This window comes from Capsella rubella, unplaced genomic scaffold (genome assembly GCF_000375325.1).
Source record: "Capsella rubella cultivar Monte Gargano unplaced genomic scaffold, Caprub1_0 scaffold_7, whole genome shotgun sequence".
Taxonomy (NCBI): Eukaryota; Viridiplantae; Streptophyta; class Magnoliopsida; order Brassicales; family Brassicaceae; genus Capsella; species Capsella rubella.
In genome coordinates this window covers 7,108,275-7,129,863 of record NW_006238917.1, presented here as the reverse complement: position 1 = coordinate 7,129,863, position 21,589 = coordinate 7,108,275, and the positions used below count along the sequence as shown (strand labels likewise).

Genomic DNA, 21,589 nt, shown 5'->3' with positions numbered 1-21,589 from the left:
AAAGTTTTGTTTTTTCCGTAAAAGATGAAGCTAGGAGAGAGTCAAGAGACTATCATAAATGACTAAAATGTCCCCAGTGTCAAATTCTTTAGAAGACTTTGGCTATGTTTTATGTTTTTCATCATACTCTCAAGATTGCAAATGTAGTCCAATGTTTGCATATACATAGTTTTCAAATCAATACAATCACAAACTCCAGAGACCAAACCAGAGGATGAGCTTAGAATTGTCAATCTTCTTCTTGTCTTCATAGACGACATGTAGTTATAATTATTAGCTTGACTGGAACATTTCCTTAAGACAATTAAGTTGAAGACAAGTAGGCGACGAACTCTTCAACCGTCTCTTAATCCATGACTCTATATACTTCAGCTCCTTATTGCTGATCGAGTGCCCGAGACCAGGGTATGACTGTTGAGAAACAAGTCTCATCAGACCAGTATTGGTACATTAGTTTTGTATCATGCATAAAAAAGAGTATTGAATTGAATATTTACCTTGAATTCACAGGTAACACCCGCTTCTTTGAGAAAAGGAATAGCAGCTCGACCAGCTTCATAGAGTACCATTGTGTCCTCAGTGCCATGAGACCACAAGATTGGTGTCTGCATATTGCAAAATCTGATGACTCAGAAACTAAAATAAAACAATGATATGAGATCAATGTTTTACAAGAAACATAAGTGATGAACCTTCTTAGCCTCTTGGGGAAACTGACTGATGATTGAAGAACTGAATGGAACCCATCCGCTTAGGACTGCTCCTCCTCCAAGAGTTTTTGGGTAAAGAAGAACACTAGCCAAAGTTAATGCTCCTGCAAGAAGATCTTATTAGGAGCCAACAGTACATGATTCTCAAGATATAAGTGGATTTAAGGTAGATATAAAACGGTCCAAGGGTGGGAAAAGAGAAAGCACCTCCTTGGCTTAATCCACAGATAAAAACGTTTTCTGGATTGGTTCCTTCTGCAATCTCCTGGTCTATAATAGCATGCACGCTCTTAACTGCTTCAACCACGCTACTTTCATCAATTAGAGATCCCTACACACACAAAAGTTACATACTTTGAAATGCAAGATCGGTCTGTTCTTAAGTCTGATAAACAAGTGCTAATTATGGACATTACTTCACAAGGTCTAACAAGCCAAAAGTAGAACTTGGAGCTACCAGCTTAGAAAACAAGTAACACAAAGTCATAATATAATATCATATAGACATTAGATCAAGAGAGAACAGAGAAGTAAATACCACTTTAAAAGGAAGTTCAGGGACGTCAAACCAAGAACGCATCACCGCACCATCTGTACAAGAAAGAGCATTAAGAGGCATGAAACCATCAGATACTACACATATAATCAAACTGTTCAATCATACATTTCACTCAGTCCTGTGTTTAGCATTTTACCAATCTCTTTAAAATGAACAGAAGTGGCAGAACTACTTCATCAAACGAAACAACCAAAACAGCTTAGTCTAGTTACTATAAATCAATCACCAAACACAGGCAAATCATGCAACTTCCTCCAAGGAAAATAAACCATACCCTTTAACCAAATCAAATCAAACCATAAACCATGAAAGACGAAACCAATCAACATGAATATACAAATCGAAGTACAACAAAAGGTAAGAAGGTTAGTACTGTTGCAAGTAACCGGATTGAATGGAGCAGAAGGGAAGAGCCACATAGTGTTCTTCAGTTCCGGGGATTTGAATTGTGTTTGGATAGGTTCATTGGCAGGTCCAGAATCTCCCAAACCGTGAAGCCACAAGATGAAGATTCGAGCCATGGTGTTTGATAACCAAAGGTTCGAATCGGAAGAAAGCAATGGTCAATATATAGCGTGATCCTGAGAGAGAAGAACGAGATCTTCGTCTGTGTATTCCTCTTCCTTGGCATGTTAAAATCGCCTGTATCTTTGCCATTTCTATAGTGTGACCTCTCTCTCTCTCTCAAAGTCTTCGCGACGACTTCAATCAAAGAACAAAAGTCAAATGGGACAAGGAGTTAAGAAGCTAAAATGACTAAACTACCCTTGACTGTTCGCTTTATGATTGAAACGACATCGTATATTAGCTGCAGCCCTTGGTTAGTGTTTTTTTTTTTCTAGCCAGAGAGACAGAGAGAGAAGAGGAGATTCTCGGGAGAGACAGAAAGCGACGATTGGTTGGTGAATTTTTTTTTGGAGCATCTTTTTTTGGGGATTGAGAGAAAATATTTCAATGGCGACTTCGAAGCTTCAAGCTCTCTGGAATCACCCTGCCGGACCTAAAACCAGTGAGTCAATTCCGCTTATTTTCATCGATTTCGATTAATTTTTTTGTTTCCCGGATAAAATTTGGTAATCGAATTGAGCAATCTAACATGGTCTTGGAATCTCACTATTGGATGGATTTGACTTTCGACTAGTTTTGATAATTATGTTTATTTTTGGATTGATATGTTTTTTTGTTAATCCAAATTTTTGTTTGGATTGATATGTTGTTACTAAGTTTATGAAAATGTAACAACTTTTGATGATACAAAAGAAAAGAATCAGTCTTTGCTGTATGTTGATTTGAGAATGTTCGAGCTTGATCTCTTTATAAGTCTTCCCTTACCAAAGTTCACGTCTCTTTCCTCATAACACAACAGTTTCTTAACTGTCCAGCACAAGAGCTTTTTTAGTAGCTTGATCAAATAAATCTCCAGCGTTGTGGTGAATAAGACTTTTATTTTGTTTTTCTCAGTTCATTTCTGGGCACCGACGTTCAAGTGGGGTATTAGCATTGCCAACATTGCTGATTTTGCCAAGCCTCCAGAGAAACTTTCCTATCCTCAACAAATCGGTATGTCGTATTCTTTAGCTGTTTCCTGCTCTTCATGTGCATAAAAAGATCGCGTCTCTCTATTGAAAAGTGGACTTGCTTTAGTCTTGTAACCTTAAATATTTTGACCATAGTTGTTCATTTGTTCCATGATCAGTTTCACCTCTGTTGCAATTGCCTCAATGTTCTGATGGTATTTATTGATTTCTTTTGCATTAGCTGTTACATGCACTGGAGTTATCTGGTCTCGCTACAGCATGGTAATCAATCCGGTAAGTTCCCTTACACTCCTCATAATGCCATCAAATTCACAATCGAGCCTTCGAATGGTTTCTTGCTTTGGAGCTTGTACTTACTAATACTGTAATACTGTTTTATCATGATCTTCTCGCTTGCTTTTGCCGTGAGTGATTTGTGATTTGGATTTTTATGGTAACTTGTATGATTCTTACTTTTTGCTTACAGAAAAACTGGAATCTCTTCAGTGTTAATGTTGCTATGGCAGGGACAGGCATATATCAGCTTACTCGTAAAATAAAGTAAGGCCAAGAGAAATGTGCACAAAATGCTCTTCTCCTAATGAACATACTTGTGCTTAACACACATCTTAGTCAAATAAGCATTAGGTTGACTAATTGATGTTTTCTCACTTGCCAAATTGAAACACTTGTTTTGAACTACAGGCACGATTTTGCAACCAAAGCCGAGCCTGCTGTTGCAAACGAATGATTATGATGACGAAGCTGAGCTTTCAAAACGAAAAACTGGATATCTTCTTGCTTCTGTTTGAAAATCTAGTTCAAAATATTTTTATTTTCTTTACATTCCCAGATCTTCTGAGTGGATTACGATATCATTTTCAAGGTTTTTAAGTATTCCTGTTTGATATTTGTTCAAATGATAAAGGAGATCAAAAGCTCCCTTCATATGATGCTTTCAAAGTGAAAGTACTCCACAGAGAAATTAAGTGTTTCAGATGAATCAAAATATTCAGACAAAAGTACCAAGAAATTTCCTATGAATTGAATGTAGTCTGAATAAATGAGTCGTTCCATTAACAACAAAAGGAATAAGTCATGGGATAACAGACCAAAACATGGATCTGCATCCACATCTAATGACTGCTTTGTTCTTTCTGTGTGTCTTTCTTCCTAATGACATTGAGGCTTGAGGGAGATGAACCTAACCCGAGTTGCATGGGTTGCAAAACACCCAGATTATCATTCTTCTAATGGCTTGCCCTCTTTTGGTTCCTTTCCAGCATCCTCATCGTTAGCATTTAAGTTCAGTCCTAATTCCACTGTGCTTTCATTCAGATCTTGTCGCACCACTTTTTCTTCATCCTGCACAATTTTTTCTTCATCCTGTACCATTTTTGCTTCATCCTGCACTATTTTTTCTTCATCCTGTACCATTTTTGCTTCATCCTGCACTATTTTTTCTTCATCCTGCACTATTTTTTCTTCATCATGTACCAGTTTTTCTTCATCCTGTACCATTTTTTCATCATCCTGATAATAAGAAACAAATGAGAGGTTCAGTATCTACATTGGGTTATAGCAAAATATCACAAAAGACCATGAAGCATTCTGTATTTAAATTCAACACATTGACAAGGGAAACTAGACAAGATTACAGTAATAGCTGGCGATAGAACAAAATCTATAAACCAAGAACTCAAATAGATTAAGATAAAATGAACAGTTTTACATACACCTACCAAAGGAAATGACAGTTAAGGCAGGTTCTAGAATTCATCAATGAGCGATGGGGTTATCCACATAAACAAGCAAACTCAGAAGAAAACAAAAGTTCAGTGTGGTAGAATAAAGGTACATAGAGTTGTACCTGATTATCTTCCATGGGAACATCATTTATGTCAGGCTTTTCTTCCACTTCCTTTTTCTTCTCACATTTGTCCTCGGCTACACTTTTGTCCTCATCTACACTTTTGTCCTCATCAACCTTGTCTTCCTGCTCCACCTTGTTATCCTCATCAATCTTGTCATCCTCTTCAATCTTGTCATCCTCCTCAATCTTGTTATCCTCCTCAATCTTGTCATCCTCCTCAATTTCTGTAATTTCCTTCTTCTGCTCCTCGAGTACTGCAATCTACACCATTTAATCACACTTCACTATAAATGGATCCCTGACAGTCAATACTATGAAAAGATAACTCCAATGTCTTAAGCTAAGATCGTCAAATTTCTTGCTTGACCTCATCAAAATTTCAGATAAACTAAATCCCAATTCATTGGCTCTACTACTAATACATTGGCTCCATAGCACCAAATCTTACAAAATTATTCCCAATTCATGCTAATCCAGCTACATCAGTCGCAGGAATTCAAAATGGAAAAACAGAGACATAGGCCAGTCCAATTAGTCCATCAACAGTTCTCAAAAACTAATACTTTTATAAATGTTAACACAATTAGAACCCTAATCACTGTAGCAGTCACCTAAGCAATTAAACTTGTAGCAAAAATCCCATTTCTCAATTCAATGCAGACATACAGAACACAACAAACTCAACCAAAAAACTTAAACAAACTAACCGGCACGTATTTGAATCTCCGTCGCGGAGGATCTTCAGCCGCTGCGGTCACAGTTTCATCGCTTGGAGAATTACTCTCACTCTTACCATCTTCATTGCCGTTACTGTTACCGTTACTAGCCTGAGACAATGGAGCCCATTTATAGAACAACAAATGCGATCCGTTACTGCCGTCGGAATTCGAACCACCGTTAGCAACGGAGGCTGCGGCGGAAGGAGTGGAGGAGGAGCTGTTGTTGTTATTGTCCTTCTTGGTGGAAGGAGAGACGTGAACCCACTTCTTCTTCCACTTCCTCACCGGACCGGTGAATACCGTTGCAGGTCCGTACCGAGTCGAGGACCTACCTAACCGAGCCCCAACTCCTTCCATAACGACTCGTTGATGATTCACTGATCAAAATCCAAACTTTTTCAAATCCCAAATCCGATTTCGAAACTTTGTTATTCCAGTGATTAAGAAATATCGAAAAGAAGATAAAATTTAATTGTTCGTCTCTTCCCTTCGTAAAGAAGAACAAAGAATTAAGAACTCTCTCAGATCTCAAGTTTTGTTAAGCGACCAAATTTTATTGGTTTCGATGCAAGAAGAAGACTCTCCTTAAGCTAGAGGTTTTGTCAATAGACACGTGTATCATACTTATAGGCTTATTTGTTTAAGAGAAAGTGGAAGACTCTCTCTGCTCCAGAGGCTCTCGGGTACTCGGTGACCTAGAATGCGCCCTCTGATAGTTTAATGTAAAAGACGTATATACCCCTAATGTTCTCTCCTATATAAAACTCGCTTCAACATTTTAGAATCAACATCATCTCTTATACGACGGCTAGGTGTAGGGTTTTAGTGTTCATTCATCTGATTACAGTTTAATTTTATGTTCTATTGCTTATTGATTAAGTTTGTATAATTGAGGGCTACATTGTACCGAGAGAAGGGTTGATTCGATGCCTTTACTCTTGAATTTGCCAAAAAATACGGCTGTAGCTAGATGAATTCAGAAGCTATCTGGCCGGTGGTCGCGAGAGAGGTTTAGATCTCTCCGGTCGATTCATCTGCTTACCGAGTTTCTTACATCTTTTGTTTGATTACTCTCACCGAATCTTTTTATGTGTAGATACAATAGTTATTTTTATGAGAAAGGATAATAATAAATGAGAATAGCAAATTTTTTAAAATGCGGTTTTCAAGAGACCTTTCTCGTAGATTAGATTCAAGGCTCCATTCCAGGCGATCTGATCTTTGTTTATGAGCAGTTATGTGTCTTATTGGTGCCTACATGTTGTTGAATCGAATCGCTATTCTTTTGGTTCTGATTGAGGATTAACTTCGTTTATAAAATTTGATTATGAGGATTAATAGTCTTATAATGATGAAACTGTAGTAGTAGTGTTGCCCATGTAAGTGGATTTGATAAAGAGTAAAGTTGCTTTGATGTGAATCGTGACCTTACCTCAGAAATAACAGTGGTGGTGTATCCATCTCGGGTTTGTTTAACCAAATTATCTGATCTAATACTGTTAGTCTAGTACAAATTTAGACAATCGTTTCATCTATTTTGTGTTTATGACATTAAACAGAGGACCATTTGTAATGACTGTAGAGTTTAATAATCAATTGAAGTCTACAAACTGTTTAGATGTTAACAAAACCAGAAATAAATAATAACCTGTTCTTTGTTTCTAATACCTGGCAATGCATGGTGTACAAAAATATCTGTGGGATACAGGTTTATGAGTTTGTTTTGAGAATCTGGATTAATCCATATATCCGAAATTAAGGGTTGAAATTTCGAACACCCTATCGTGAAATTGCTGATGGCATTATTTGAATGAGATAATAAATAGCAAAACAAGGACACATTACAATAAACATAAATAGCTTTACATGTTACGGTGCAAAGTTACTTGTACTAAATCTCAAAAGGCACATTACATCGTAACTTTTTTTCTGTACGTTGGTGTGTTTCAGTAGTCATATCATGTAAACTTTGTGGAAACACGAACGAATTTGTCAATAGGAAATTATCAGTGTCTCAAACTATCATGTAACCCTCTCCACTTGGTCCACAATATATTCCAACTGTAAGCGCAGTTGCTCTTACAGTTTCACCCTGTGTGTATCAATGAAGTTGTATGATGCTTGTAAGTGCTCATAATTTGTAACCAGACCGAAAATTAAGTGCTTATAATTTGTAACCAGACCAAAAAAATACAGTCAAACATTCCTCTGTACTTTATTGTCAAAATATAGTTAAACACATGAGATCAGAAAAAAGAAAAAAAAAAACAATATGGACTCATTCTCTTACGTTACGAAACAATGTACAACTATGTACTACTAAACTCTCTCCATCTCAATGTAAAAAAAAAAACAAAGTAAGTCTGATGATCAACAACAACAAGTCAAAATTCTAAATGATTGGTTAAAAAGTTAATTGTCTCCAAAAATATATGCCAACTCCTTAAATGACGTCTCTAAAATAGCAAAATTGCCCAAATCGTATGCATGTAAACTATAAAGTGGTATCATTTTATATCCTCATTAAGTAAGAAATAAAGAACAATTAAGGACCCCCAAGCACAGATTATTTCACCTAATCTAAGTTACCAATACATGTCGACGAACAGTGTAGTGTGTTTTAACTTTTTAACTGTGCGCCGCTCTTAGTTTTTTTGTTTTTTCATTTCTTTTTACTTAAAAATCCAAAATCACGGCAGGTAAAAGACGGAAGTACCCCTCAATTGCGAAAAATTCAGAAAAAGGGGCAAGAGAGAGAAAGAAAGAAGACGAAACGATCGTCAGAGAGAGAGAGAGAGAGAGAAAGGTCATCCCCCTCCCATCATCATCCCTCACTCTGAGAAGATTTTGTTCTCATCTGATTCCGCCGATCTTCTCATGGCCGGACGTTGCTGAGAGGCTTTAAGAAGAGATTTGCGCGATTTGAGTGAGACGCGGTGAAGGAAGGAGATAGATCTCTTGTATCGCGAGAACACGGTTTGTTTTTTTTTTGTTCCTTTTGCTAGTTCATTTGGATCGGGTTTTGCTTATTCGAGTTCATTTTGGGGATCATATTGTTTCATATCTTTGACGTCGTGGATCTGATTTGTGTATTGGATCTCCCCTGCCTTTGACCTTAGCAAGCATTTGTATTATTTCTAGTTACTGTGACCTAGATTCGTTTGTTTTAGATTCGGAAATTTAAGTGTTTCAGTGTTTGATGTATTTGAATTCTCGGACGATTATATCTGTGATTTTTGTTGGTGATGATTAATGAAGTTCGAGAAGGTATTCATGATTCCTGTACATTGTTGTAACTTTGTTTTGGGATGTTTCAAATTTCCTTTGACTTTGATTATTCACTCTTTGTGTTTGTGTTTTGATACTGTTATTTACATATCATGGGAAAAGTTTTGTGCCTACTATTAGCGTGTTGGTTTGTTCAAATCATTAGTTTATACTTTTTTTGGTATGTTGCTTGTTTCTGCAACTTAAGTGTCCATTTCGGTTGTGTTGGAGCCTTGAGAAACAATTTGGTGTGGTGATTGGTAATATAAAATTATATTAGCCCATGTTCTTTCTTTTGTATTCTCATTTTTTTTTTGACTGTATCAGAAGCTTTTTGTTGTTTCTGATTGTTTTGCCATTTTGGCTTTTTTTTTTGTTGGTTCTCTAGTGTCTAAAGGCATTCACTAAGGAGTATAATTCATACTGAGAGAGGATAGAAGATGGCTGATGGGATATCAAGCTTTTGGGGTCCCGTGACTTCTACTATAGAGTGCTGTGAGATGAACTACGCCTACTCATCCTACATTGCAGAGTTCTATAACACCATTTCCAATGTCCCTGGAATCCTATTGGCTCTCATTGGTCTTGTCAATGCGTTAAGGCAACGGTTTGAAAAGAGGTTTAGCATTCTTCACATCTCGAATATGATTCTCGCTATTGGCAGCATGCTCTACCATGCCACTTTGCAACACGTGTAAGTATCTGTCAGTTTTCGACCTTCATTCTTTCTCTTCACTTTTACTGATGTATTTTGACTTCTGTGTAGTTGTTTGATTGTTGCATTACCGTTTTCCAGATTCTTATTTGCATTCCAATCCAAATTTTGGATTATAACTCTCGCTTTCTTGATTTCAATCAGACAACAACAGAGTGATGAGACCCCAATGGTGTGGGAGATACTTCTTTACATGTACATCCTTTACTCACCAGATTGGCATTACCGAAGCACAATGCCTACTTTTCTCTTCCTCTACGGTGCTGCCTTTGCCGCAGTCCATGCTTTCCTCAGGTTTGGCATTGGTTTCAAGGTCCACTACGTGATCCTCTGTCTTCTATGCATCCCTCGGATGTACAAGTACTACATTCACACTGAGGACACTGCAGCCAAAAGGATTGCAAAATGGTATGTTGCTACGATCCTAGTGGGAAGTGTTTGCTGGTTTTGTGACCGTGTCTTCTGCAAGACAATATCTCAGTGGCCTGTGAATCCCCAGGGGCATGCTCTATGGCATGTGTTCATGAGTTTCAACTCTTACTGTGCAAACACATTCTTGATGTTCTGTCGAGCTCAGCAACGTGGATGGAATCCGAAGGTAAAATACTTTCTGGGAGTTCTTCCATACGTCAAGATCGAGAAGCCAAAAACTCAATGAGAAGAAAAAGGGGATAAAAAGCCCAGAAGCAGAAGATCATAAATATAGTTTTTGTTCATCGTTTTGTCAGAATCATCTCGACCTCGGTTTTATTTTATTTTTTGGAAGTGCAACTCTCTAGATACAGAGTCTAGATTTTTTTTTTATCTTTCTCTTTTGTATTAGTTATTGGGAACAATCTTAAGAAGAATTGATTTTTAACTAGCTGAAAAGCTCTTGTTTCTACAATTTCTCTTTGTACCATAGCTATGAATTTGTAGCGTTCTTCTGTATCTCTTGCTCTGTGTTTAGAACTTAATTAGGTCTTAAAATTTAAGGTCTTGATTTTGATTGTAACTGAGAATCAGTTTTTGAGATCGTTCCAAACACTGTTGACTAACTCTATTTAGGTCGTATAAGACAGAATATGGCTTTTCAAGCTTCAGCAATCACCTTGTGCAAAGAACAAAACAGTCAAATTCAAGTTGTAATGAGCTCTTTACTTTCTTAAAGGTGAACCATTTACTATACAGAAGCTAAAACCAAGATGCAACACATAACCAACTTATTATTCTACTTTTCCTTTTTCTTTCTTTTGTATCCAATGATTTTCTAACTTTTTGGTAACACAGGAACAGAGTACAATGAAGGGTTGTGACGATCTAAGATCCAATAACCTTTTCCTGCAACATTTGGCCAAGTTTCATGAACAGAGCTTGTTGTTCCTCTAATGTCAAGCTTGTGATAATCTGTAATGATTCAAAATCATCAAAAGCCAAAATAAGAGAAGTTCATTGTATTGTGTTGGTTCATTTGCAGTCAACTTACCTGGTCTAAGAGCTTATCCACAGAGAGGACTTCAGGTACAACAAACGATTGATGATATATATATGCAAAAACAGCCATCACCATCTAAAAACCCAAAGAAATATCATATTAGATCTAATAAATCAAGTACAATTCTGAACCATACTGATGTTTAAGGATTTTAGGAGGTTATAAGAGTGTACTGAAGTCAATGCGCCCATAATATACCTGACAATCCATTCTATCTGTCATACCACCATGTCCGGGAATACTATCACCAAAGTCCTGAATGTTCGACAACATCTAACAGTTAATCTATGTTGCGGTTATATATCAAATATTATCTGAAACCCACCTTGATTTTGAAAGCTCTTTTGAAACCACTGGCAAAGAAGCCACCAAAAGGCGCTATTATAGAAGCAAATAATCCAAGACATAGAGCATGCCACTGAACTGGTAAGATAGTAATTTCTTTCCAAGGTAACTGCAAAGTAAACGCCTAGTGTTTAGAAGCAATAAATGTTTCTCGAGTTAACTGTTTAGTATGAAACAATTCAATTCAGCCTTTACCAAATCAGAAATCCATCCTGGTAAAGTATGTGTCTCTTGCTTGAACAATGGACCAGGGTCACAGTGAAGCCAGCCAGTTGATAGATCCTGTAATAATTTCCACCCAATAACATAATTGTAACTGAATTAATACTACTGTTCTTGTATGAAAAAGAAGGCAGGACATGACTAAAACTTCCACAGTTCCACGTACCTCTCTGGGACAAGTCAGCCACAGGAACCGACCCATTATATTTGCAAGCTGCAAAAATAAGCAATATTATAATCCATTCTACTACTCATCAAAGAACATATCATTATTAGCTGATCAAACAAGCTTACCAGGAATGCAGAAATCACTGTGGTAATAGAAGCTCCAATGAAACCCTCCCATGTTTTCTTTGGTGATAACTTGATCAACGGTGTTCTTCCAAAGAAGAAACCACAGATATATGCAAATATGTCATTGATGACGATAAGTGATGCAGGAAGTAAAAACCTGCACCAGAAACCAGGATATTAAGTAAATAGACTTACATATATTTTGAAAAATTCATATCTTCTGGAAACAAACATTTAGTCAGGTCATTAACAAATGCCAGTAATGTAACGAAAAGGCACATGTGAGATAAGTTACTCTGTGATTACCAGAAGATTCCTTCAAAAATGTTGGCAACTGTGAATGAGGACTGAGTAAACACCACAATTAAGATCATATGCGTCCATGCATATTGGCTAAACTGATATTTGTACATCTTCTTTTTCAGAGTCAGAATAAACCAAACAAAGCCTACAATTCCACAGCAAAGAAAAGGGGAGACTATTTAAACATAAGCAGTGGACAAAAGTCATTGTTCCTCACAGTAAATGAGTAAACCCAAGAGATCATAAAACAACTAACCGGAAATATACAAGGAGTAACATATTGCCATGTGGTATCTGATGAGGCTGGTGACCAGCCGATATAGGACTTTGTCTGGAGTCACAGTGTTGACTAGACGTTGACTAAGTATTCGACCATATACAAAGAGCATGGCTGTGAAAAAGAAGTGCCTGCATAAGGGAAAAAAATTGGATAATCAAATGCAAAATCATTTCAACATAGAAGTACTTATTTTTCAAAAAAAATCCAGCATCATCGTTCATATAAATGCAAACGATAAAGAAACTCGAAAGGTTGAGGAAAGTGGGAGTTACCAATTCAGTAATCTAAACCCAGGGAGCTGTTTATCTTCATGAGTCTTTCTCAGCAAATTGAACAGTTCTCGAGCCATGAATATCTGAATAACAACCACCATGGCTGTAATGTAGAGATGACCCAAGTAAACTATTAGAGCAAAACCACCTATCATCCAGATAGTGGAGTATGCTCTAACGAGAAAAGATTTGTATTTGCTACTGTCATTGACAAGTAAATGGTTCCCATTTGTTTTGCCTGCCCCTGCACCAATCTAAAAACCAGAAAATTGGTTAAAATTTCAACCAAAAAAGAGAGATAATGAAGCAATAACGAAAAAGCTATTACTGTTTGAATAGTTTCCACATCGCATAGTGCTAGTTTAACCACTAAACAGACAAGTCCTAACAGAAGAAACACAACTTAGCTAAACAAAGAATAATGTGAATATGCCTTGATCTGTGTCCCTTTAATTATACAGAAGACAGTCTATAGAAATCGAAATAAGCAGACGTACATCACTATTCCGCTTACGATGCCGAACACGAGTTGTAGGTGGTGATGGAGCATCACCAGCAATTCCCTTCTGCATTTTGCCCGAGTTCCGAAACAAAAAACACTGAACTACCTGTGAAAATTAGGTTGCATTTCACTACATCATCCAGCATCACCTTATTAAAATTACAAATCAAGGAAAGGAAACAAAACTGAGAAAGACAGTTAAAAGACTCTCCTGATGATATGATACATCATACCAATATGGAAACTACAAATCACTGAGCACATGAAAAACTCAACAATATACCAATTCGAAGAATCAACTTTGATTAAAAAAAATAGCAACTCATCTACAAAATCAAATCAATGAGATGAACCAATAAGAGATACTCGAAACTCTCAGCTCCAAACGTATCATATCATATACAAATTACAATCAAACAAAGAAACCAAACATATATGAGCAAAATCCAAAATTCTTAAGACATAAACTGGAAAATTCACAAATGAACCACAAGAGCAAATAAAACAGTATACCAAAGATGTCGTGGAGATCTAGCAAAGTGAGGTTACGAGATACGTGTTTATAATTTACACCAATACGAAAAACAAATGTAAATATATATTGGATAACAGGAATGAATTAAATAAAACGCAGAGAGGTGTAAACCTGTTCGCGAGCTGAGAGTTACTACTGGGAAAGAGAAAGAGTGTGAAGATGGTGGAGAAGATGGGAGCAAGAGAATCGAGCAAGTAGAAGACGAAAACGATTCCTTATTTCCCGAATCCTTTTAATTTGTTTTTCATTTTTTTATTCTTTTAGAGGCGACAAATTAATAATGTTCTATCTAGAATGTGTAGTTAATTTGTTTTTAAAATGAAAATTGAGAATATTTATTTTTGATAAAGACCAAAAAGGAAAAAGAGAATATTATGAACTGTTTCTACAAAAAAATATTGTTGGTTTATGAATTTATCGATAGAAATTATGATACTCACTGTAAATTAAGTATTTTTTTAACAAATTTTTTTTTTTTTTTTTTTGAGGAAAGGACAATAATATTTTCCAGTATAATTCTGGAATTCGTATTTTAGAAAAAATAAATTAAAAGATATATATACTACATGTTGTTTTTAATGAGGGAGTTGTATATATAGATATTCCAAAAGAGGAAATACTGAATCAGATTCTTATATTTTTGTTTCAATACAGTTTTTAACTATATATTATTCTCTCACGTTTTGATATTTGTAGTTTTAATTTGTTTATTTTAGGTACAGTGACACTAGCTTCCATATCCAACACCACAAATTTAACTTTTGCTTAGTAAAAAACTACAAATTAACAAACAAAGCGTTAAATCTTAGCGTAAAACTTAGGCCGATTATAAAAATTAAAACTAAAATTCGGTTAGTACACTAGAATAACATCATTCTAAGTAGTGCTGCACTGTTGTAAGTTGTAACTTGTCCCATTTTCCCAACAGTGCAGCACTAATCTCTTCTTCTGTTACCGGCATTGTTGTTTCCGGTCTTACAACTTTCTTATGTCTGTTGGATTTGAGAACAGAGAGTCTTTGTCTCTTTGTTCATTGAAGTTTTTCCCTTCTGAAGCTCAATACACGTTTGAACAAATACCATAGTATAAGTTTGATCTCAGCGTATAGGAAATGTAAGCATATTATAGACACTGGACACTCACAAACAGCTCAGTTGAACCATCTACTTTCATTTTATCAGACACAACTCAACCTTTTCTTAGCCACAAGAATCAGAGTCTTCATAACTTTACCGGATTGGCTTAGCAATCCTTCCTCTTATTATTTTCTCTAACAGCATCTCATTCCTAAGAGAAGAAGATGGTAAACTGATGTGTAACTTCGGTTGTTATCAGTGATTAATTATTGCAGACAGAGTGAAGAAACCTGAATTGTTTCTCATTATTGTCGTAATCGGTTTCTCAGTGTTCCGTAATTCATTTTAAACCAATCTTTAATCAGACAGTTTCAAACATGAAAATTAGAGCTTTGGAAATTAAACGGTAAACTCTTTTCCTGAAGGTATTGGTGGAAATGGGAATCCCTTTACTTTTTTTTTTCAACAAAGTGTTTTTCTTTTTGGCTCTGGGTCTTTCAATATGATATTTCCAAACAGCTACTACAAGTTCTCTAGCCTCTGACTGTTGCAAATACAGACTTAAAGAGGTTCAGGATTTTTTAAACCAAAAAACTGAGAAACAAATCACTAATCTTACTCTTCATCCAAGAAAAGTCTGGGAACTTCAAGTCTCTAATCTCACTCTTCCAGTGCTCTATACCTCCTGCTGCTCATATATCTGCATGTATGCTTCCGATAGTTCTACCATTTGGGGAAGTGTCTCTGCAACATGCAAATCCTGCATCTCGTACCTGAAAATCAACATTATCCCCATATGTATTTATGTCAGTTTCATGAACAGATCTAAGCTACTACCATAAAACCATCACTATGTGTTCGAACTGTGATATGCTAAAAAAAGGCCATTTGAACCTTGCATCCCTATTTCAAGGAAGTTATAAGAAAATACCAAAGAAGTTCTATAGATGTTAGTGAATGAGAGAGCTTACCATAGTTCTTGTGACTTCCTCTGCACAAAGACTCTGAAGTACCCGTCCTCAGGCTTACCATCATGCACAATGTTCGCAATTAGATTATACTTAGAACACGCCTTCTCGCCTTCCGGAGCTGTAGGCAATGATGGTATGTAATCCCTCAGCTCCATGTCCTTCACAGGGAAGTTAACTGTGGCATTGACAAAAAAAAAATTGGGTCAAATTAACCAGGCATTAGTTTGTAAACAATAACGCCAAACAAGGTCAAGTTGAGACTCACCCAGGGTAGGGTTCTTCTCCTTGAAAAAGTTATTCTTCTTGAACCGAACCATATGGAACATCAAGTAAGGAGGCGATTTGGTTACACGATATCTCATTCTGGCTAGCTTTGGGCGAACCACCTCTGTCACAGTTTCTCCATCAAACTTCTTCAATAAATCAAACAGAGCAACCTGACCCAAACATCAAAAAAATTAGCTTCTACTATTTCACTTTGCAAACTAATGACTTAAAGACGCATATACACGGTAGCAACCAATAATGGCTACTCAAGGCCCAAACCAGAGAGGACAAAGAGAATTCTTCCCTTCCTAACTCATAAACTGGACTCCAAAACGACATTTTACTAGAGAACAGTAAAAAGCATTCTTTAGGACTCAATATTATGGTATCTCAACAGAATGGGACATTATTATGTAGTATGTTGAAAATTAAAAGTTTTCTAGCATAGCACTTCACATACCTAATTCACAATAATGTTCCCCTTTCTGGAATGCACTATGTAAATGGGCCAGAATAGCATGCTTTTTAAGCTTTCAAATAGCCAAAACCGCTAAGGCAAGAGGTGTATACCTGCGGAATTATGTTTTTCTCCATGACATCTTTGAAAAGAGGAGGCGGTGGCAAATCTAGCCCAAGCATCAGAAAAGGCATCCTGGAGATTTCTTTGTTTTCATTGCCTTGATACTCTCTCACAACCTCCAACTCACCCTGTAATAGTTAGCTGGTTCCATGAGCATGCAGCTTTTTGTAAGCATTTATATCAATCGATATTATGTTGAAATGTCAAAGGACAGATACATACCTGGAAGCACTTGTGGATGATACTGCTTGCGTCCTTTGAAGGTCTAAGATCCATGTGCAAAGTGTTAAGGAGCCACGACATAAACTCCACTGGATCTGACTGTTGCCCTATCCTAAATCGTTTCTTGCTGGCCTTCATGACAGCTTGCAAGAATTCATGTGGACTCACCTGTTACACAAGGTAACTTAAATTAGTGAGGTCCTCAGAAGGCAAACCTAAGAAGTCAGTTTACATTGAAAAAGTAAAACTTGAATCGAGGAGGGGCCATGGCAAAAACTAAAAAAGTGAGAGGCATAATTGAGTCAGACCTGCCCTTTAAAGTTTCGAGCATGCCAAATCTTCCGAGTGAGTTCTCCAAAACGGTGAACAAGAGGAGACTTGCAATGCTGATAATTCTCAGGAATGAGGAAGAAGTTCCTTAAAGGAGTAACTCTCATCAACGACTGGATTGTAACATTCACAAACTCTGTCTTTTGTATGTTGTTCAATCCCACCTATACATAATAGAAGGTCGAAGTCCAATCAGGAAACAAACTTACTCAAAACTGTAATCAGAGAGAGAGCGAGTCTTACCATTCCCGGAAGATAGTCAGAGCCATCAAGAGCCCTAGACCACTGCCTATTCTTGTCGAGATCTTCTACTTGAGCCCTACTAAACCTGTAAATGGATAGCACCGAAGCCTTCATAAAAAGGAACTGAAAAAACAATTGTTAAAAAGAAGGATTGCACACAATGCAGTATGAAGTAGTAGTCAAAAGATCTAATATACCTTGGGTTTAAAACATGACGAATGTCATCCAAAGAAGGGTCATTGATCTCATAACTATCAGGAAGACAATAAACCTTCTCTGTCAGAAGATTGATGTAAACATGATGCCCTGCTTCCAAACTATGCGTATAAGCATGAGACTTCTGGCTCCTTCCTTGGAAATACTTTCCGCAAACAAGACACGCATACACATTCAAATTTGACAAGGAGACGGAACAAAACCTCTCGAAATCAAAATCCAAGACCTGAAATTTCAACATAAGGAAATGGGTTTTAGATGCTCATCCCAGAACATTAACATAATGAACTCAGCAGACACATAAAATTCGACCATAGATTAGATAAATTACAAGTACTAAAACACAAGAAGTTGATAAATGATGATTACCTGACGATTCACGGTATCAAGATAAGGACAATCACGACGAACTTCAACATGGCGTGCATGATTTCCTCGTCCCTTGAAGGCATCCTCATCCTCATCATCTTCGTCGTCATCGACCTCCTCTTGAGCTTTGTTACTGTTCCCTTCTCCTTTTGCAGCTTCATTACCCAGCTCTCCACTACCACGAGCTTGCGATTTCTTCTTCTCATTCTCCTCATCCTCATCATCGTCATCGTAAGCATTAGCCAACGGCAAAAGAGGGTTATTAAAACCCAATGGTGGAGGTGGCGAATCAGACCTCTTCCTCTTAACCTCTCTATCTTCCTCAGAAACACCATTTTTAACTTCTCTCTCACTTTTCATCCTCGAAAACTTCTTTACACACAACTTGCTTCAAAGAACCCTAGAATACACAAAATCCCAGCGATTCACGAAGATCCTCAACCCAACAAAAGCAACGATTATTCAAAATCAAACTCCCTAGACTTCAAATCAGAAGAGTCAATAGTCGAGAATCTACTAGAACAAATCACTCATACGCAATTTTCCCGAGGAAACTCGAAAATTCACGACGACGCAGACACCATTTCAAGGGATCTAAAACCTTCAAGATTCAATTCACTCGCTTCCAAGGCCAAATATTCTTATTGGGCCGTATTGTCTTACCCTTATAGCAATTTTTCACAGGATAATGGGCTTTTCCATTATCTTATTTTGTCAGTATGTGCTATCGACCTGTCTGTATTCACGATCCGATACTGATGAAAATACCATTAATACCCTCAAGCTTCTCGAAACAAACAACAGTAAACGCGTCAATCTCCACAAGGACATATTCGACATTTACATTGAGTAAAGAGATGAGTTCTACGTTTAAAAAGCCAGCTGGCCAAGAAGTAGCTAAAAGACGACAACACCCTCTACCTATAAACCATAGATACCATGACTCCTAAGGGTAAGATCGACATTTGTCATCAGTTCGATAAATCTAACCAACCCTGAAGGGCATATTCGTCATTCATGGAGTTATAAAAAAGAGAGAGAGACAGAGACGAAGAAGACGATTAAGAGAGAGAAAGAGACAAGGGTAGAGAGAAAGAGGAAGCAAACTAAAGGAAGAGGATAAGAGAGAGAAAGATACAGAGATTTTTTTTTTCTTTTGTGGGGTATTTGTTTTTTTTTGTTTTTTTTTTGTTTCCTCTGGTATATGAAAAAAAAGCTTTGAAATTTTCAATCGTCAATGGTGTCGGACCAGGATCTAGCGAAAGGAGTCGAGACTTTGCTTCGGCAATCCGACCCAAGCTCTCTCACATCGTTAAACAGTGTTGTTCAGCAGCTTGAAGCTAAGTTAGGGTTAGACCTCACGGAGAAGACGACTTTCATCAGAGATCAGATCAATATCCTCCTCCGTGCTCATCCTAACCCCTCAGCTGCTTCTGCCTCCGCATCAGTCGTGCAATCTCAGCCTCCGCCGCCGTCTTCACAGCATCAGCATCAGCATCAACATCAACATCAGCAGCAAAATGTGCACTCCGGTGTAAATGTTCCGGTGGCGAAAGGGCATTTCACGCTCCAGCATCCGTCTCAGTTCTCGGTTTCTCAATCCCAGCAGTATCCTCCACATTTCGCTCTCCAGCCTCCTTATCAGTCTTATGACCTAAATTTCCGGCAGCCGTATCCGGCTTTTATGCAGCCGCAGCATCATCAGCAGCAGTCTCCGCGACAGCAATCCTCTGTGTTGCTTTCACAAGGCGCTAATGCTGCTCTCTCTGTTAATCAAGCTCCAAAAGAAAGGTCCGTTTTTTTGGGGTTTTTTTAGGGTTTCTAACATAATACATGTTCCTGGGTTCGATTTCCGTAATTTGAGGTTCAAATGTTAGTAAATTTTGCTCATGGGTTGTTTCGATAGCTGTAATTTAGGGCTTTTTGCTACTTTCGTGGATAACATGATTTCCCATTTTAGGAATGTCTACATCTTAGGTCAATTTTGTTCATTTACTGGTTTTTAGGTTTACATACATGCCCAAGTTTAGAATTATCATCCAGTGATATATTTAGCACATTTGATACACACCGGTCTAGTATAGTGGTTATTTTCGTAATGCTTGACCTTGTAAAGTTTCATTGTCTATTTGGTACATCAATGAAAGTTTTATGACTTAATTGGGTTTGTTAACTTTCCCTTGATGTTGTGTGTTGTAGTGCTCCAGCTGGAACTAAAAGAAAGGGTGGCCCTGGAGGACTTAACAAAGTCTGTAGGGTTTCACCGGAACTTCAAGTCGTTGTTGGTGAACCTGCTCTTCCCAGAACTGAGGTTGTCACTGTCTTCCATTCACGTTTTTGACATATGTCATTTTTGTTTGTATAAGCAATTGGATTGTTGTTTATATGTTGCAATATTTGTCTTTTGGTTTAAGATTGTGAGGCAATTGTGGGCTTATATAAGGAAGAACAACCTTCAAGACCCGAGTAACAAGCGGAAGATCATCTGTGATGATGCATTGCGTGTAGTTTTTGAGACTGATTGCACTGACATGTTCAAAATGAATAAGTTGCTTGCTAAGCATATTCTCCCGCTTGATCCAACAAGTAATGGTTCATTACAAGCGTTTTTTCTCAAACCCAAGTGTTCTTGCTTAGTTCAATGTTACTGACTGTTTGATAACACTTGGCAGAGGACTCTGGTCAAGCAAAACGGGCAAAAGCTGAGGTGGAGACAAAGACTGAGACCACCACGGAGCCTCTTAGTACAGTTGCTGGTAGTTCAAATGCTACATTATCTGAGTCACTTTCTAAGTTCTTTGGCACTGGTGAGACAGAGATGACAGACGAAGAGATTATTCGCCGTGTTTGGGAATACATCAAACTCAACAACTTAGAGGTGGGAATTTGATCTAAGATCCTTGTTGGTGTTGACATACTCTGGTTGCTCCTTTATTGCTTCCCAAAAGTTTCCAATTTGCTGCTATAAAAGCTTGTTTTGTGTGATTACTCTACAGTTCAACATACAGTCTAATTTTTCACATTGCTGTATGTTTTAGAGTTTTTTAAGTGACCATGTACACAAAAACTAAGAATTGTTTTTTTCTGTGTTTCAATTGTTTTGCAGGACCCAGTAAATCCAATGGCAATTCAGTGTGATGAAAAGCTCCGCGAACTTCTTGGATGTGAAAGCATTTCAGCTGTGGGGATAAATGAGATGCTGAGGCGCCATATGTACAAGCAGTCGTGATACCTTCTGGTCTGACTTAATTAACTAGGAACTACTAGTGTAAGTGGAGTTTGATTTCACAGATTATGATATTTATACATTAGCATTCCAAACACGGAAACTGACTTCTGGTATCACAACTCTTTTGCAGGTGTATCTAGGGAACCTACTTATGACTACTACTGGGTGTAGAACTCTGATAGGGAAGAAAAGAACCTTTTCACTTTTAACTTCCTTTAATGCTATTTTCATCTTCTGTTGGGTTCTTTGTTTTAGTTGGTTGTGTATGACATGGTTAGGTTGATATTGTATGTAATATTTTACAGTATTTAGGAAATCTGTGATTTTCTACTACTGAAACTCTAGTGTAAGGGTGAAATGGCGCAGATATTTTGTATTTAACGCCATTAACCCATGAATGTTGTAGGAAGAACAAAAAACTCAATGTGTTTATCTATGTTTTCCCAGTTGGAAATATTTGCACTACTGATAGAAATAGTCTTATGTTCTATGGTTTTAT

General features: G+C 37.3%; 7 protein-coding genes and 1 non-coding gene across 9 annotated transcripts; 4 read left to right on the top strand and 4 right to left on the bottom strand.

The window, feature by feature from the left end:
- Positions 1-57: 57 nt before the first annotated feature.
- Positions 58-1,939, bottom strand: LOC17879769 (carboxylesterase SOBER1). The gene is made up of 6 exons (XM_006284409.2): positions 1,643-1,939; positions 1,249-1,301; positions 918-1,041; positions 693-814; positions 498-605; positions 58-411 (listed from the first exon to the last, which is right to left on the bottom strand). Exons 1-6 carry the CDS (start codon positions 1,788-1,790, stop codon positions 274-276), a joined length of 693 nt encoding a protein of 230 aa, XP_006284471.1. The 5' UTR covers positions 1,791-1,939; the 3' UTR covers positions 58-273.
- A 165-nt stretch (positions 1,940-2,104) lies between these two features.
- Positions 2,105-3,696, top strand: LOC17880662 (mitochondrial pyruvate carrier 4). The gene is made up of 5 exons (XM_006285092.2): positions 2,105-2,278; positions 2,731-2,829; positions 3,028-3,080; positions 3,274-3,347; positions 3,492-3,696. The coding sequence occupies exons 1-5, from the start codon at positions 2,224-2,226 to the stop codon at positions 3,535-3,537; spliced, it is 327 nt and encodes a 108-aa protein (XP_006285154.1). The 5' UTR covers positions 2,105-2,223; the 3' UTR covers positions 3,538-3,696.
- Positions 3,697-3,768: 72 nt separating this feature from the next.
- Positions 3,769-5,925, bottom strand: LOC17879413 (golgin subfamily A member 6-like protein 6). Its single transcript, XM_006282619.2, has 3 exons — positions 5,367-5,925; positions 4,657-4,920; positions 3,769-4,319 (listed from the first exon to the last, which is right to left on the bottom strand). Exons 1-3 carry the CDS (start codon positions 5,733-5,735, stop codon positions 4,029-4,031), a joined length of 924 nt encoding a protein of 307 aa, XP_006282681.1. The 5' UTR covers positions 5,736-5,925; the 3' UTR covers positions 3,769-4,028.
- Positions 5,926-6,335: 410 nt separating this feature from the next.
- On the top strand, positions 6,336-6,436 carry LOC111829773. Its single transcript, XR_002833130.1, has one exon. It is a non-coding gene; the product is annotated as a small nucleolar RNA snoR109 (small nucleolar RNA).
- A 1,705-nt stretch (positions 6,437-8,141) lies between these two features.
- Positions 8,142-10,290, top strand: LOC17878410 (alkaline ceramidase). Its single transcript, XM_006284325.2, has 3 exons — positions 8,142-8,354; positions 9,034-9,339; positions 9,505-10,290. The coding sequence occupies exons 2-3, from the start codon at positions 9,086-9,088 to the stop codon at positions 10,016-10,018; spliced, it is 768 nt and encodes a 255-aa protein (XP_006284387.1). The 5' UTR covers positions 8,142-8,354; positions 9,034-9,085; the 3' UTR covers positions 10,019-10,290.
- A 181-nt stretch (positions 10,291-10,471) lies between these two features.
- LOC17879426 (phosphatidate cytidylyltransferase 2) lies at positions 10,472-13,785 on the bottom strand. The gene is made up of 12 exons (XM_006283740.2): positions 13,699-13,785; positions 13,048-13,158; positions 12,551-12,804; positions 12,255-12,406; positions 12,002-12,143; positions 11,696-11,852; positions 11,568-11,615; positions 11,375-11,461; positions 11,160-11,288; positions 11,033-11,089; positions 10,826-10,909; positions 10,472-10,746 (listed from the first exon to the last, which is right to left on the bottom strand). Exons 2-12 carry the CDS (start codon positions 13,120-13,122, stop codon positions 10,660-10,662), a joined length of 1,272 nt encoding a protein of 423 aa, XP_006283802.1. The 5' UTR covers positions 13,123-13,158; positions 13,699-13,785; the 3' UTR covers positions 10,472-10,659.
- A 1,306-nt stretch (positions 13,786-15,091) lies between these two features.
- Positions 15,092-18,471, bottom strand: LOC17878577 (U4/U6.U5 tri-snRNP-associated protein 2). Of its 2 annotated transcripts, XM_006283424.2 has the most exons (9): positions 17,862-18,471; positions 17,474-17,718; positions 17,277-17,361; positions 17,012-17,197; positions 16,704-16,871; positions 16,472-16,609; positions 15,900-16,071; positions 15,635-15,809; positions 15,092-15,436 (listed from the first exon to the last, which is right to left on the bottom strand). In XM_006283424.2, exons 1-9 carry the CDS (start codon positions 18,219-18,221, stop codon positions 15,340-15,342), a joined length of 1,626 nt encoding a protein of 541 aa, XP_006283486.1. In that variant the 5' UTR covers positions 18,222-18,471; the 3' UTR covers positions 15,092-15,339. The 2 variants fall into 2 exon arrangements, with proteins under 2 accessions (XP_006283486.1, XP_023635258.1); XM_023779490.1 differs by lacking the exon at positions 17,862-18,471 and having other exon boundaries at positions 17,277-17,399; positions 17,474-17,557.
- A 542-nt stretch (positions 18,472-19,013) lies between these two features.
- LOC17878334 lies at positions 19,014-21,536 on the top strand. The gene is made up of 6 exons (XM_006283832.2): positions 19,014-19,652; positions 20,061-20,172; positions 20,276-20,447; positions 20,534-20,739; positions 20,968-21,129; positions 21,221-21,536. Exons 1-5 carry the CDS (start codon positions 19,099-19,101, stop codon positions 21,088-21,090), a joined length of 1,167 nt encoding a protein of 388 aa, XP_006283894.1. The 5' UTR covers positions 19,014-19,098; the 3' UTR covers positions 21,091-21,129; positions 21,221-21,536.
- The last annotated feature ends 53 nt before the right edge of the window (positions 21,537-21,589 follow it).

What these genes read in the sequence shown, in the direction of transcription:
- LOC17878334 (XM_006283832.2), top strand. Translation starts at nt 19,099, where the DNA reads ATGGTGTCGGACCAGGATCTAGCGAAAGGAGTCGAGACTTTGCTTCGG. An exon ending in AATCAAGCTCCAAAAGAAAG is followed by an intron (nt 19,653 to 20,060) that starts GTCCGTTTTTTT and finishes TGTGTGTTGTAG; the next exon opens with TGCTCCAGCTGGAACTAAAA. An exon ending in TCAAACTCAACAACTTAGAG is followed by an intron (nt 20,740 to 20,967) that starts GTGGGAATTTGA and finishes ATTGTTTTGCAG; the next exon opens with GACCCAGTAAATCCAATGGC.
- LOC17879413 (XM_006282619.2), bottom strand. Translation starts at nt 5,735, where the DNA reads ATGGAAGGAGTTGGGGCTCGGTTAGGTAGGTCCTCGACTCGGTACGGA. An exon ending in GGAGATTCAAATACGTGCCG is followed by an intron (nt 4,921 to 5,366) that starts GTTAGTTTGTTT and finishes TAAATGGTGTAG; the next exon opens with ATTGCAGTACTCGAGGAGCA. An exon ending in TTCCCATGGAAGATAATCAG is followed by an intron (nt 4,320 to 4,656) that starts GTACAACTCTAT and finishes TCTTATTATCAG; the next exon opens with GATGATGAAAAAATGGTACA.
- LOC17878410 (XM_006284325.2), top strand. Translation starts at nt 9,086, where the DNA reads ATGGCTGATGGGATATCAAGCTTTTGGGGTCCCGTGACTTCTACTATA. An exon ending in CATGCCACTTTGCAACACGT is followed by an intron (nt 9,340 to 9,504) that starts GTAAGTATCTGT and finishes GATTTCAATCAG; the next exon opens with ACAACAACAGAGTGATGAGA.
- LOC17879769 (XM_006284409.2), bottom strand. Translation starts at nt 1,790, where the DNA reads ATGGCTCGAATCTTCATCTTGTGGCTTCACGGTTTGGGAGATTCTGGA. An exon ending in CTGAACTTCCTTTTAAAGTG is followed by an intron (nt 1,042 to 1,248) that starts GTATTTACTTCT and finishes TTGTGTGTGTAG; the next exon opens with GGATCTCTAATTGATGAAAG. An exon ending in CTGTGGATTAAGCCAAGGAG is followed by an intron (nt 815 to 917) that starts GTGCTTTCTCTT and finishes ATCTTCTTGCAG; the next exon opens with GAGCATTAACTTTGGCTAGT.
- LOC17878577 (XM_006283424.2), bottom strand. Translation starts at nt 18,221, where the DNA reads ATGAAAAGTGAGAGAGAAGTTAAAAATGGTGTTTCTGAGGAAGATAGA. An exon ending in CGTCATGTTTTAAACCCAAG is followed by an intron (nt 17,362 to 17,473) that starts GTATATTAGATC and finishes ATCCATTTACAG; the next exon opens with GTTTAGTAGGGCTCAAGTAG. An exon ending in GGAGAAGAACCCTACCCTGG is followed by an intron (nt 15,810 to 15,899) that starts GTGAGTCTCAAC and finishes TCAATGCCACAG; the next exon opens with TTAACTTCCCTGTGAAGGAC.
- LOC17879426 (XM_006283740.2), bottom strand. Translation starts at nt 13,122, where the DNA reads ATGCAGAAGGGAATTGCTGGTGATGCTCCATCACCACCTACAACTCGT. An exon ending in CAGGATGGATTTCTGATTTG is followed by an intron (nt 11,289 to 11,374) that starts GTAAAGGCTGAA and finishes TTTACTTTGCAG; the next exon opens with TTACCTTGGAAAGAAATTAC. An exon ending in AAAGAGCTTTCAAAATCAAG is followed by an intron (nt 11,090 to 11,159) that starts GTGGGTTTCAGA and finishes TCGAACATTCAG; the next exon opens with GACTTTGGTGATAGTATTCC.
- LOC17880662 (XM_006285092.2), top strand. Translation starts at nt 2,224, where the DNA reads ATGGCGACTTCGAAGCTTCAAGCTCTCTGGAATCACCCTGCCGGACCT. An exon ending in TTCCTATCCTCAACAAATCG is followed by an intron (nt 2,830 to 3,027) that starts GTATGTCGTATT and finishes CTTTTGCATTAG; the next exon opens with CTGTTACATGCACTGGAGTT. An exon ending in CAGCTTACTCGTAAAATAAA is followed by an intron (nt 3,348 to 3,491) that starts GTAAGGCCAAGA and finishes TTTGAACTACAG; the next exon opens with GCACGATTTTGCAACCAAAG.